This window comes from Lucilia sericata, unplaced genomic scaffold (assembly GCF_015586225.1).
Source record: "Lucilia sericata isolate MDLA Ls3-8-SP2 unplaced genomic scaffold, ASM1558622v1 Contig000557F_arrow, whole genome shotgun sequence".
NCBI lineage: Eukaryota > Metazoa > Arthropoda > Insecta > Diptera > Calliphoridae > Lucilia > Lucilia sericata.
Window position 1 is genome coordinate 177,501 of NW_023994567.1, and position 15,492 is coordinate 192,992.

General features: G+C 30.6%; 1 protein-coding gene across 1 annotated transcript in view; it reads left to right on the forward strand.

Moving 5' to 3' along the window:
* LOC119606182 (protein croquemort) overlaps positions 1-15,492 on the forward strand; it is a 22,920-nt gene extending 7,428 nt beyond the window's left edge. Inside the window, exons 2-6 of the mRNA XM_037959596.1 lie at positions 13,169-13,471; positions 13,545-13,847; positions 13,919-14,718; positions 14,789-14,879; positions 14,946-15,492. Of these exons, the coding sequence (XP_037815524.1) occupies positions 13,343-13,471; positions 13,545-13,847; positions 13,919-14,718; positions 14,789-14,879; positions 14,946-15,095 (1,473 nt within the window). The 5' untranslated portion in view covers positions 13,169-13,342 and the 3' untranslated portion in view covers positions 15,096-15,492. The remainder of the gene's footprint in view (positions 1-13,168; positions 13,472-13,544; positions 13,848-13,918; positions 14,719-14,788; positions 14,880-14,945) is intronic.

Here is a 15,492-nt window from a genome sequence, read left to right on the forward strand (position 1 = left end):
ATAGACTAGACTATAGACTAGACTATAGACTAGACTATAGACTACTATAGACTAGACTATAGACTAGACTATAGACTAGACTAGACTAGACTATAGACTAGACTAGACTAGACTATAGACTAGACTATAGACCTAGACTATAGACTAGACTATAGACTAGACTATAGACTAGACTATAGACATAGACTATAGACTAGACTATAGACTAGACTATAGACTAGACTATAGACTAGACTATAGACTAGACTATAGACTAGACTATAGACTAGACTATAGACTAGACTATAGACTAGACTATAGACTAGACTATAGACTAGACTATAGACTAGACTATAGACTAGACTATAGACTAGACTATAGACTAGACTATAGACTAGACTATAGACTAGACTATAGACTAGACTATAGACTAGACTATAGACTAGACTATAGACTAGACTATAGACTAGACTATAGACTAGACTATAGACTAGACTATAGACTAGACTATAGACTAGACTATAGACTAGACTATAGACTAGACTATAGACTAGACTATAGACTAGACTATAGACTAGACTATAGACTAGACTATAGACTAGACTATAGACTAGACTATAGACTAGACTAGACTATAGACTAGACTATAGACTAGACTATAGACTAGACTATAGACTAGACTATAGACTAGACTATAGACTAGACTATAGACTAGACTATAGACTAGACTATAGACTAGACTATAAACTAGACTATAAACTAGACTATAGGCCAGACTATATACTAAACAAGTCCAAACTTTAGACCAGACAATAGAGTAGACTATAGTCCATACTATGGATAATCCAAAATATATAATTGGACTATAGTTCAAATTATAGACTACACAGAGGGAAATGAAATATACACTCCTGGTACCAATTGACACCAACCTGTTTATAATTTTCAATACCATCCGTTGTCAAAGTAATACATAAGTACGTACGACACACTATTAATGTTGACAACATTGCAACAGTTCGTTGTCGAATCTAAATTTTACACACATCCGTTTCTTAATGTTAACAAACGTGGTAAGCTCACTATTGACAAACAATCCGTTGCCAATAGTGAGCTTACCACTTTTGTTAATATTTAGACAACGGATTGTGTAAAAAATTTAGATTTAGACAAGGAAGTGTTGCAATGTTGACAACGTTGCGTTGTCAACATTACATAGTGTTGTCATAGACTATAGACTAGACTATAGACTAGACTATACTAGACTAGACTAGACCTGATAGACTAGACTTAGACCCTAGACTATAGACTAGACTATAGACTAGACTATAGACTAGACTATAGACTAGACTATAGACTAGACTATAGACTAGACTATAGACTAGACTATAGACTAGACTATAGACTAGACTATAGACTAGACTATAGACTAGACTATAGACTAGACTATAGACTAGACTATAGACTAGACTATAGACTAGACTATAGACTAGACTATAGACTAGACTATAGACTAGACTATAGACTAGACTATAGACTAGACTATAGACTAGACTATAGACTAGACTATAGACTAGACTATAGACTAGACTATAGACTAGACTATAGACTAGACTAGACTATAGACTAGACTAGACTATAGACTAGACTATAGACTAGACTATAGACTAGACTATAGACTAGACTATAGACTAGACTATAGACTAGACTATAGACTAGACTATAGACTAGACTATAGACTAGACTATAGACTAGACTATAGACTAGACTATAGACTAGACTATAGACTAGACTATAAACTAGACTATAAACTAGACTATAGGCCAGACTATATACTAAACAAGTCCAAACTTTAGACCAGACAATAGAGTAGACTATAGTCCATACTATGGATAATCCAAAATATATAATTGGACTATAGTTCAAATTATAGACTACACAGAGGGAAAATGAAATATACACTCCTGGTACCAATTGACACCAACCTGTTTATAATTTTTCAATACCATCCGTTGTCAAAGTATATACATAAGTACGTACGACAACACTATGTAATGTTGACAACATTGCAACAGTTCGTTGTCGAAATCTAAATTTTACACACATCCGTTTTCTTAATGTTAACAAACGTGGTAAGTTCACTATTGACAAACAATCCGTTGCCAATAGTGAGCTTACCACGTTTGTTAATATTTAGACAACGGATGTGTAAAAAATTTAGATTTAGACAAGGAAGTGTTGCAATGTTGACAACGTTGCGTTGTCAACATTACATAGTGTTGTCATACGTATGTATATACTTTGACAAAGGAAGTTATTGAAAAATTATAAACTCTTTGGTGTCAATTTCATACCAGGCGTGTATATTTCCTTTCTCTCTGTGTAGGCTATAGTAAAGTATGCTGACTAGAACTGCTGGGTAAATATGACTATGTATGTATGAACCTAATTATGATTTTAAAACCGTAGGTTTGTTTTATAAACATGTTTATATGTTTGTATGTATTTACTCAATTTGTAAATAACTTGAAGAAAGTAATTGCAATGTTGTTGTTTTACTTTGCTGATAAGGATTTATAATAAAATGCATTGTAATAAATATTTTGTTGTCATTATCAAATATTCATTAAAAAAAACATATTTTCTTTATAAATAAATTTTTTTAACGAATATTTTTTCTTAATCTATATTACTTTATATAAAGTTATTAAATGTTTATGCAATTGTTTGCAGGAGGGTTTTTTTTTTGTACCCAATAGATTTTAATCTTAATCTAATCGTAGATTGTATTATAAAAAGGAAATACAATTTTAGAATCATAAATTATTTTGCAGTAAATAAAATAATTATATTGTTTAGCATATAGCTACCGTAACTTAATACTGTTGACCTTGTTGCTTAAAAAACTTTGGCCAAGAACTGGGTAAAGTATATTTTTGGCAAATTAAGAATTTATGTTTTTTAAAATTACAAACTATATTATTCCCGCTACTTTGAAAACCAAATTGCAATCACTCAAACACTTTTCAACGATTGCAAATAAAGTACATATTTTTAGTTTTATAAACGTTAGCAATTTGTTGGCGATATTATAAGATTTGAAGCGATTAGAAATCGATTTTGATTAAGACCTCCGCAGTTTATCGTTGTTGTCTGTTATCACTGTGTTTTTTGTCGTTCATTCACTTTCTTTGCAAACGTTTAACGTATTTAAATATGAACCCTGGTCTGGCATATAATTTTAGTTGAATTTAGTTTTGCTACTTAAACGGTTGTAGTTCAAGTTCGTCCTAAGCATTTTTAAATAAATTTATTAACTAATAAATTTTATAGGTAATTAAATTTATGTTTAAAAATCTTTTGTTCTAAATTTGCATATATTTTTAAATTGAAAAAAGTGTTTAAAAATAAGTGTTTTTGAATTTTGTGCATAATTTCTGCGGAATTCTATTAAAAGCAAAATATTTTTTGAATCATTTTTAATTGGGTATAAATGTTGTGTTTTAGTTGAAGAAATTAAATGAATATATCTACATACATATGTTTGTATATGTATGTAATTAATTTTAACAATTGTTTATATTTAAAGTATTGTTCAAAGTGAAATTTTTCCTAAATTTGTAAAATATATACATTTATATCAAAATATAACAGAAGATATAAAATTTTAACACGGGGTGCTATATAGCTAAGTGGTTAGGACGTTTCAATACTAAGTATTACTTGGCAATACCGGCCTAGATTGGATTACCAGCCACCGCCAATCAACATTAGTTTCTGGTAATTATTAGGCTTCTCTATTGGCGTTATACACATATCAGATATGTCTATTATGGACCGATCCTCAAATTTGGTAGAAATTTTTGTTCCTGTAAAACAAGCTTATGTTGTATTTGGCTCTACTGATATTACAAAGACAGTTATAAGTGTTAAAGTGATTTTCTGAAGGGGTCTTTATATAGGGGATAGGATCAATTATGGTCCGATCCTTATAAAATTTGTTAGTGACTTGGGTTCCAATAAACATTTGTTCAATTTTATAACTATGCTGGTATTTTAATCTAGTTATGGGCGTTAAAGTGATTTTCTTAAAGGTTATTTATATAGAGATTAGGCTCAATTATGGCCCAAGGTCCACCATAGGTTTAGAAAAGAAGGGTAGCCACTCAAACAAATTTAAGTGGCTCACTGGGTCCGTCTGTTTTCGGCCCCGTCGTGATGCCCTATAGATCATAGGAGTTCTTTCCTATAAAAACTACTGATTACTTTCAGAGTTAAACCAACCGGTTCGATTCACAAAATGTAGGATATTCTTAAGATTTATCCCAGATATATCATCCATACAAGAGATATCAGCAGATCCAAAATAGAGTTCTATGTTCTCATTAAATGTCGAACAGTACCAGAGGAGATAAGATACAGTCTCCTCCTACTCATTGTAACATCTTCTGCATTAGTCATTGTACTGGAGACCCATTTTTCTGGCATGATTGCCAATAGCACAGCAGCGTTATTACATGCTCCCTGCGAAAGCTTCACAATAGATATAGAGGCCAGGTTGATCTCGAAATTAGACAGGTGGTTTCACAAAACCATCTGATCTGAGCCATTTCATATACATAGTTCATTTAGAACAAGAGTCTTACAGTTAGTAAGGGAAGGCATCGATTTCATCCTACTCTCCCACCATACATTTCAATATATTTTTGATTGCATACAACTAAATTGTGTAAAATTTTATAACGAATTAACTAATTTATGTATGGAGGCTAGTTGAAATCATGAACCGAATTTGCTCATTTTCAATGTCAAACAAACCAATACTAAAATTTAACTGTCTAACTGCTCCCGTATGGTCACTACAGTGATTTCAACAGATGGAGGGACAGACGCACGGACATGACTAGATCATCTTAGAATTTAATAAGGACCCAGAATGTACGATCGATATTTCAATATTTTACAAACAAAATGAAAAAAAAATCAATATACTCCCTCTCTTTTGATGGTGGGTATATAAAAATCTCTATGAAAAATCTCTGAAACTCTTCTAAAGAAGTTGTTTATGTTCTATTACACTATCCCAGAATTAGTTCAAATAAAACTCACTGATTACGCAACTGATTCTAGAATCTTTTCATAGAACGTATTTCTCAATGTTTCACCTGAAATTATTCAATAAGAATTTCATTTCCGGATAATAAAAGATAAAAGATAATATATTATATTTGTTTTTTTCTTCAATTTCCTTTTGTTCTCATTTATAAACTCTTTATAACAATTGATAATGTCAAACAATAATGTTAACTTTCATTAAAATCTAAAAACCTAAAATAAAATTTTAAATAAAACAGGAACACGACCACTTGAAATAACAATAAATTATCAAATACTGTTATCCCCTTCTTAATTAATACACATTCCAGATATGTAAATTTGTTTATAATACAACTCTTAATAATATAATTTTGATTAATTTAACAAATCTAATCGTATTTGGCCATAAATATTGAGATTATAATTTGGATTTTTTAAATATTTTTTATTCGTCCTTTAGTTTGACTCTAAACCCGTAGGGGGGCCTATAGATATAAGTTGTTATCTAATCTATGAAACTCTCCCTAGATAATGCCTTAATTGTTTTTGTATAAAATTATTAGTTTTTTTTTTTTTTTTGTTAACCTACTTACAATACTGTTGGGTTTTTAGATCGAATCAATAAAACTAATAATTACAAAATGTGAACAAAATAGTTGGTTTTTGCAATTGTCGTTAAACGTAATGCAAACAAATTGCATTTATTTTCAATTCCCCTTTTTTATACAATATGATGAAAATTTTGAAAAACAAGATAAATGGGTAAACAATTTAGAGTACCTAGGTACTAATTAAACTAGTTATACAGTATATATAACCTTAAAAACCTATATAACAAATAAACAAAAAAATTGATCGATGCATAAGATATAAATTGTAAATGCAAACAAATATAACCAAATAAAACCATTTTCCCGAGGTTTCAATTTATAGACCAGACTGTAGACCAGACCTGGGCGATTTCCATTAATTTTGCATTAACATTAAATATTTTTCAAATTAATGCATTAATTTTGCATTAACATTAAATATATCTGAATTTAGTGCATTAATTTTACATTAACATTAAATAAGCAATAAAATTAATGCATTAATATTCCATTAACATTAATATATATAAAAATTGATAAACATAAATAAAAATACAGCTCAAAAGACCTCGATCTAACTAAACAACTAAAATTAAATAGGTTAAAGTCCTTTCTAATAACTCCTATATTCCATTCAAACTTGTGTGTTTTAAATATGATATTTATATAAGATTCCACAGACAAAATAAACTAAAAAAGGAATATCTGGGAAGTGATATTATTCTTCTAATATGTATTATCGAGTATAGGACTTATTAGAAAGAACTTTAACAAAATAAACTAAAAATGGAATATCTGGGAAGTGATACTATTCTTCTAATATGTATTATCGAGTATAGGACTTATTAGAAAGGACTTTAACACATTCAATTTTACTTGAATTTTGTTAGACCGAGGTCTTTAGCGCTGTATTCTTATTTTTATAAATTATTTTATACATTAATGTTAATGGAAAATTAATGCATTAATTTTATTATTTATTATTTAATGTTAATGGAAAATTAATGCATTAAATTCAAAAATATTTAATGTTAATGCAAAATTAATGCATTAATTTCACAAATATTTAATGTTAATGTAAAATTAATGCATTAAATTTAAAAATATTTAATGTTAATGCAAATTTAATGCATTAAATGTACCCATGTTAATGTTAATGCAATAAACTTGCATTAACATTAATTTTTTTTAATGTAGAAAAAATTGTTAATGCATTAACACATTTAATGCATTTATCCCAGGTCTGCTGTAGACTAGTTTATAGACTAGACTATAGACCATACTATAGACTAGACTATAGATTATACTATAGACTAGACTATAGACTAGACTATAGATTAGACTATAGACTAGACTATAGACTAGACTACAGACTAGACTATAATACTAGACTATAGACTAGACTATTGACTAGACTAGACTATAAACTAGACTATAGACTAGACTATAGACTAGACTATAGACTAGACTATAGACTTGACTATAGACTAGACTATAGACTAGACTATAGACTAGACTATAGACTAGACTATAGACTAGACTATAGACTAGACTATAGACTAGACTATAGACTAGACTAGACTATAGACTAGACTATAGACTAGACTATAGACTAGACTAGACTATAGACTAGACTATAGACTAGACTATAGACTAGACTAGACTATAGACTAGACTATAGACTAGACTATAGACTAGACTATAGACTAGACTAGATAGACTAGACTATAGACTAGACTATAGACTAGACTAAGACTAGACTATAGACTAGACTATAGACTAGACTATAGACTAGACTATAGACTAGACTATAGACTAGACTATAGACTAGACTATAGACTAGACTATAGACTAGACTATAGACTAGACTATAGACTAGACCTATAGACTAGACTATAGACTAGACTATAGACTAGACTATAGACTAGACTATAGACTAGACTATAGACTAGACTATAGACTACTATATAGACTATAGACTAGACTATAGACTAGACTATAGACTAGACTATAGACTAGACTATAGACTAGACTATAGACTAGACTATAGACTAGACTATAGACTAGACTATAGACTAGACTATAGACTAGACCTATAGACTAGACTATAGACTAGACTATAGACTAGACATTGACTAGACTAGACTATTGACTAGACTAGACTATTGACTAGACTAGACTATTAGACTAGACTAGACTAGACTATAGACTAGACTATAGACTAGACTATAGACTAGACTATAGACTAGACTATAGACTAGACTATAGACTAGACTAGACTATAGACTAGACTATAGACTAGACTATAGACTAGACTATAGACTAGACTATAGACTAGACTATAGACTAGACTATAGACTAGACTATAGACTAGACTATAGACTAGACCAACGGTTCCCAAATGGGGGTCCGCGGACCCCTAGTGGTCCGTAGTAAAATCCTGGGGGGTCCGCGAAGACGAACGAAAAAAACATGAATATGTATGTGCAAATATCTCCAATTTTTGTGCAATAATCCCAAATTTTTTTGTGACTTTTTGAATTTTATTGTTTCGGTTGTTTATCAGGAAGAAGCTAGGTCCTACAAATTTATTGTATAACTTTTATAAAGTAAAGTATTGCGTGATTTGTAATTTTTATTTCCTGTATATGTACTGAAATAATGGTTTTTATTTCAGACAAATAATACTCTGCCTTACAATTAAATTAGGGATACTGGTATTCCGGAGTATGAAGTTCAATTCAAAGACAAGCTTATTACAGATTTAAGTTTATCAAATTGTAAGCAAAAGTGTTCTTGTTTGAAAGGACTAAAATTATATATATCCAAAACAGAGGTGACTCTTAATGCATCTCTTTATAAATATTCCAATCCGACTTGATACACAGATTTTATCTTGATTTTGTCGACCAATACATATTATTAAATTAACATCAGAAAATCCATAGCGTTTCGGGTAAATATGTAGCCAAAAACCATGAAGTAAAATAATTCGTTGGTATTTTAAAATTCAAATTTAAGTTCCAAATTCACAGTACTTTAACAAAGAGTTCAAATCATATATTATGCGGATAATGCATTCCGCAACAACATAGAAGAAGTCCAACTTTCTTATATTATTTTCCCGAAAACATAGCTCACTTACTCAGTTCACCCTTTGCAATCGCAACAAATTTTTGAAACGTGACTCCTTAAGCACATGTGACAATATTTGATAAGAAAATGAACATGAAAGATCTCACGATCATAAAATTAAACATCATGTTAACATATCAACAAAGAAGTCATTCTATCTTTAAAACATGCAATTGAAAACCTATCTGAAATATTATATATTCTCAATCAGAGATGGGGGTAGTGCACTAATTTTTAACTATTACTAATTATTAGGGGTAGTTCAAAATTATTCACTACTTTTATTTATGTTTAGTGATGAATTGAAAAATATAAGCCTCATTCAATAATAGTGATAGTGATATTTAAAATTTTTAACTAAAAATAGTTAAAGTATTTGTTTTTACAGCCTAGTGAAATAATTTTTTCTACACTAAATTATTAGTTCAAAAAATATTCCTGCACTATTTTTTTTTTTCAACAGAGAAATGTTTCACTCATTTGAAAGTTTAAGTTAATAGGACAGTCTAGAAATGGTTTAAGTCAACCAAAAACTCATTGGACGAATATTATTAATAAGTAAAACGTTCATTATTTACAAAGGTTCCAAGCTATCGCCTAAAAAACATCCAGTAACCACATCATTTTGGCAACTGGCAACGCAGATGACGTGGCAATCGAGGTACAAAATTAACCAATTAATTTAATTTTCCGAGGAGAGTTCACCAATCCGCTAAAGAAAACATCGTTATACTTGAGCAGAAGAAGGCAAAAATTTTGTTTTAACCATTTCTTTTTAAAGCATGAGATGTTGTTGGGATAACTGCATATGTAGGGTCTATCATAGTGCCATCGCTAAAAAAAATCTGTATTTTCCATTTTAATAGATGTACCTTTTAAAAAATTGAATCATTTATTGTCTAACAAATTCTTTCATCATCATAAAAAAAATAGTGCAAAGAAAATTATTGAAGCCTTTTGTTAGTGACTGTTCAAATTTTTAACTATTTGAGTGTAGTGCTTTTTTCTACACTACCACTCAATTGAGTTATAGTTAAAAAAATAACAGTCTATAGTCTAGTCTATAGACTAGACTATAGACTAGACTATAGACTAGACTATAGACTAGACTATAGACTAGACTATAGACTAGACTATAGACTAGACTATAGACTAGACTATAGACTAGACTATAGACTAGACTATAGACTAGACTATAGACTAGACTATAGACTAGACTATAGACTAGACTAGACTATAGACTAGACTATAGACTAGACTAGACTAGACTATAGACTAGACTATAGACTAGACTATAGACTAGACTATAGACTAGACTATAGACTAGACTATAGACTAGACTATAGACTAGACTATAGACTAGACTATAGACTAGACTATAGACTAGACTATAGACTAGACTATAGACTAGACTATAGACTAGACTATAGACTAGACTATAGACTAGACTATAGACTAGAGTAGACTATAGACTAGACTATAGATTAGACTATAGACTAGACTATAGACTAGACTACAGACTAGACTATAATACTAGACTATAGACTAGACTATTGACTAGACTAGACTATAAACTAGACTATAAACTAGACTATAGACTAGAGTCTAGACTAGACTATAGACTAGACTATAGACTAGACTATAGACTAGACTAGACTATAGACTAGACTATAGACTAGACTAGACTATAGACTAGACTATAGACTAGACTAGACTATAGACTAGACTATAGACTAGACTATAGACTAGACTATAGACTAGACTATAGACTAGACTATAGACTAGACTATAGACTAGACTATAGACTAGACTATAGACTAGACTATAGACTAGACTATAGACTAGACTATAGACTAGACTATAGACTAGACTATAGACTAGACTATAGACTAGACTATAGACTAGACTATAGACTAGACTATAGACTAGACTATAGACTAGACTATAGACTAGACTATAGACTAGACTATAGACTAGACTATAGACTAGACTATAGACTAGACTATAGACTAGACTATAGACTAGACTATAGACTAGACTATAGACTAGACTATAGACTAGACTATAGACTAGACTATAGACTATAGACTAGACTATATAGACTACTAGACTATTGACTAGACTAGACTATTGACTAGACTATTGACTAGACTAGACTATTGACTAGACTAGACTATAGACTAGACTAGACTAGACTAGACTATAGACTAGACTATAGACTAGACTATAGACTAGACTATAGACTAGACTATAGACTAGACTATAGACTAGACTATAGACTAGACTATAGACTAGACTATAGACTAGACTATAGACTAGACTATAGACTAGACTATAGACTAGACTAGACTATAGACTAGACTATAGACTAGACTATAGACTAGACTATTGACTAGACTAGACTATTGACTAGACTAGACTATTGACTAGACTAGACTATTGACTAGACTAGACTATTGACTAGACTAGACTATAGACTAGACTAGACTAGACTAGACTATAGACTAGACTATAGACTAGACTATAGACTAGACTAGACTATAGACTAGACTATAGACTAGACTAGACTATAGACTAGACTATAGACTAGACTATAGACTAGACTATAGACTAGACTATAGACTAGACTATACACTAGACTATATACTAGACTATAGACTATACTATAGACTATACTATAGATTAGACTATAGACTAGACTATAGACTAGACTATAGACTAGACTATAGACTAGACTATGGACTAGACTATAGACTAGACTATAGACTAGACTATAGACTAGACTATAGACTAGACTATAGACTAGACTATAGACTAGACTATAGACTAGACTATAGACTAGACTATAGACTAGACTATAGACTAGACTATAGACTAGACTATACTAGACTATAGACTAGACTATAGACTAGACTATAGACTAGACTATAGACTAGACTATAGACTAGACTATAGACTAGACTATAGACTAGACTATAGACTAGACTATAGACTAGACTATAGACTAGACTATAGACTAGACTATAGACTAGACTATAGACTAGACTATAGACTAGACTATAGACTAGACTATAGACTAGACTATAGACTAGACTATAGACTAGACTATAGACTAGACTATAGACTAGACTATAGACTAGACTATAGACTAGACTATAGACTAGACTATAGACTAGACTATAGACTAGACTATAGACTAGACTATAGACTAGACTATAGACTAGACTATAGACTAGACTATAGACTAGACTATAGACTAGACTATAGACTAGACTATAGACTAGACTATAGACTAGACTATAGACTAGACTATAGACTAGACTATAGACTAGACTATAGACTAGACTATAGACTAGACTATAGACTAGACTATAGACTAGACTATAGACTAGACTATAGACTAGACTATAGACTAGACTATAGACTAGACTATAGACTAGACTATAGACTAGACTATAGACTAGACTATACACTAGACTATAGACTAGACTATAGACTAGACTATAGACTAGACTATAGACTAGACTATAGACTAGACTATAGACTAGACTATAGACTAGACTATAGACTAGACTATAGACTAGACTATAGACTACACTATCGATTAGACTATATTATAGACCAGTCTATTGACCACTCTTTAGTCGAGTCTATTGAACATTCTATAGTCGAATCTATAGTCTAGTCTATAGACAAATCTATAGTGATGTCTTAAGACCATTCTAAAGTCGGTACTATAGGCTATAGGCCAGTCTCTGCTATATAGTCGTAACAATAGTCGATATCATAAATAGAGCAGACTACAGTTTAAACAAAAATAGCCACTATATGTAATTAAACTGTGGGCAAAATGTATGCAAGTGTAATGTATTAGAAATATACATCCATATGCATGTACATAGGTATAAAATGACATTTGACTCCTGCTGAATTACTACTTATTTCGCAGATATCAATTATGTATGTAGTAGCAGAACAAAGTACAATACCTACTGTTCATTTAAAATCTTTATGACTCAGGGAGTTTATTATTATTTTTTTGTAGAAATATTTAATTTTAATTTTATTATTACTAGGAGCATAATTAATAAACATGTTGATAACATGTTGTTGCACATATAAATAAATACATTATTTTATATAACAAATGTGGTTTTTATCAGCACTTGCACACTATCATATTGTATAGTACATATTCTAATTTCATTGAAGATTAGTGTATAATGATAGCGTTTCCTTTTTTTTTTTTTTGGACAACCAGACATATAAACTATTAGATTCAAGATTGCAGACATAGAAAGTGAATTTAATACAGACGCAGTAAACTTTTGATCTTTTATAATATTTTTTTTTTCTTTTTCTTGCAGATGCTTGCCTAAAGAACTACCACCTATTTGAATATTATTTTAAGTAACAAACTACATTTTAACTCTAAAATATACAAAGAAACCAAGGAAGAGGACTAACGATTTCTGCTGTAAATCGTAATTCCCCGTTAAGAAATTTTAAACTTTTTTTGTTTTACTAAATATACATAAAAAATGTGCTGCAAATGTTGCAGCGTTAACCAGCGTAAAGCTTGGGTTTATGGTTTGGGTACTTTGTTTGCCACTTTGGGTGTAATCCTATTAGTTTTATGGGGCAATTGGGCGGAATCATTAGTACAAAGTGTAAGTATTTAGTCATGCGTTTATTTATTTACACCGGGTTTTTAATTCATGGTTTTTGTTTGTTTTTAAACAGGGTTTAGTTTTGAAAGAAGGCAGTGATGCTTACGACAGTTGGGTGGAGGCACCCATACCTATTTACTTAACATTTTACATGTTTAATTGGACAAATCCCCATGAGGTACGCAATCCTAAGGTTAAGCCACATTTCGTTGAAATGGGTCCTTATGTATTCCTGGAAAAACATTTGAAAGAGAATATAACCTTCTATAACAATGATACGGTTTCGTATTATGAAAGAAAATCCTGGTTTTTCCAACCTGAAATGTCGAATGGTACTTTAGATGATATGTTGACTTCGGGTCATGCTATAACAGCGGTAAGTGGGAATGTTTGCAAAATTTATTTTAAATTTTAATTAATTAAACTCTTTTCTTTTAAACATTACAGACTGTTGCCGATGAAATGCGTCATTCGAATAGATTTTTAAAGAAAATTATTAACTTTATGCTAAACCACGAGGGCGGTAAACTTTATGCCACAAAACGTGTAGGTGATTGGATATTTGATGGTTATCAAGATGATTTAGTAGACTTTTTAAGACTATTCAACACCACCAAAATAAATATACCCTACAGTAAATTTGGTTGGCTGGTAGATCGTAATAATTCCCTAGAATATGATGGTTTATTTACAATCTATACAGGCGTAAAAGATATAACAAAATTGGGTCAACTAACACATTGGAATATGAAAAATGAGACCGGATTTTATGCTCCACCTTGTGGTGTGGTAAATGGCACTACCGGCGATCTCTTTCCACCTCATTTAGATCCTGAGGGTGAAATAACCATATTTGCCACTGATGCCTGTCGTTTTATGAACTTGCAGCCGAATGGTACAATGGAAAAACATGGTTTGAAGGCTATAGAATGGGTGGGTACCGATGAGACTTTGGATTCTGGTGAAAATTTCCCCAATCAACAGTGTTTCTGTGATCCACGTTTGGAAGATTGTCCCAAAACTGGTGTAGTTGAATGTAAAAAATGTCGTGATAATGCTCCCATTTATGCCTCATTTCCACATTTCTATTTGGCCGATGAGTCGTATCTAAATGCAGTGTCTGGTTTAAAACCTGATCCTGAGAAACACAAGTTTATATTGGCAGTGGAACCTATAACTGGATTGCCGGTGGAAATTAATGGCCGCTTGCAGATAAATATGAACATGATAGCCGATAAGGATTATGAGTAAGTTTTAAACTACAGCTATTCAAATCTGCAATACTTTTTAAAACATTTTGTTCCTTTATAATTTTAGTATCTTCCGTGGCATTAATGAGTTCTTAATGCCTCTGTTTTGGTTTGATCAGGCGGCTTACTTAAGTCCTGAATTGGCTAAAAAAGCTAGAGTAAGTTTGTTGTAAACAAATCTTAAGTTTAATAGTAATAATTTAATAATTAATCTTTCTTTTTAGCTGGCTATTCACTTAGAAGATTATGGCCGTTACTTTGCCATTGCCTTAATTTGCTTAGGCGGTGTTTTCTTTGTTACCGGTATTGCCTTGACTCTAACCAAACGTTGGACACGTACCCCTCACGATGATGAAGACATGTTAACTAACTAATTTTGTTTTACTTATAAACATATCTATGTCTTAGCTTTTTTAGTTTAAACAAAAACTTGTAATTTTAGTCCCTTTTTCTATTCATTTATTGTGCCAAATTTTAAGTTTTTTTATACTAATCTATTTGTGTATATATTTTTTCACTACACTCATTATTACTAGTTTATTTTTTGTTCTTTAAAAAAGTTAATATTTTATTGCCTCATTGTGTATTTAAAATTTAGTTTTAAACACTTGACTATTATTTTAATAGTTTAATATTTTAATTTATTTGTTTAAGTTAATTATAAAATTTAACATTTAACTTCAAATTCCATATTATCTACTGTATAAAACAAAAGAAAATGTGATAGCTTATAAGCATTAAAATTTGTAAATAAATCATATTATTAATTAA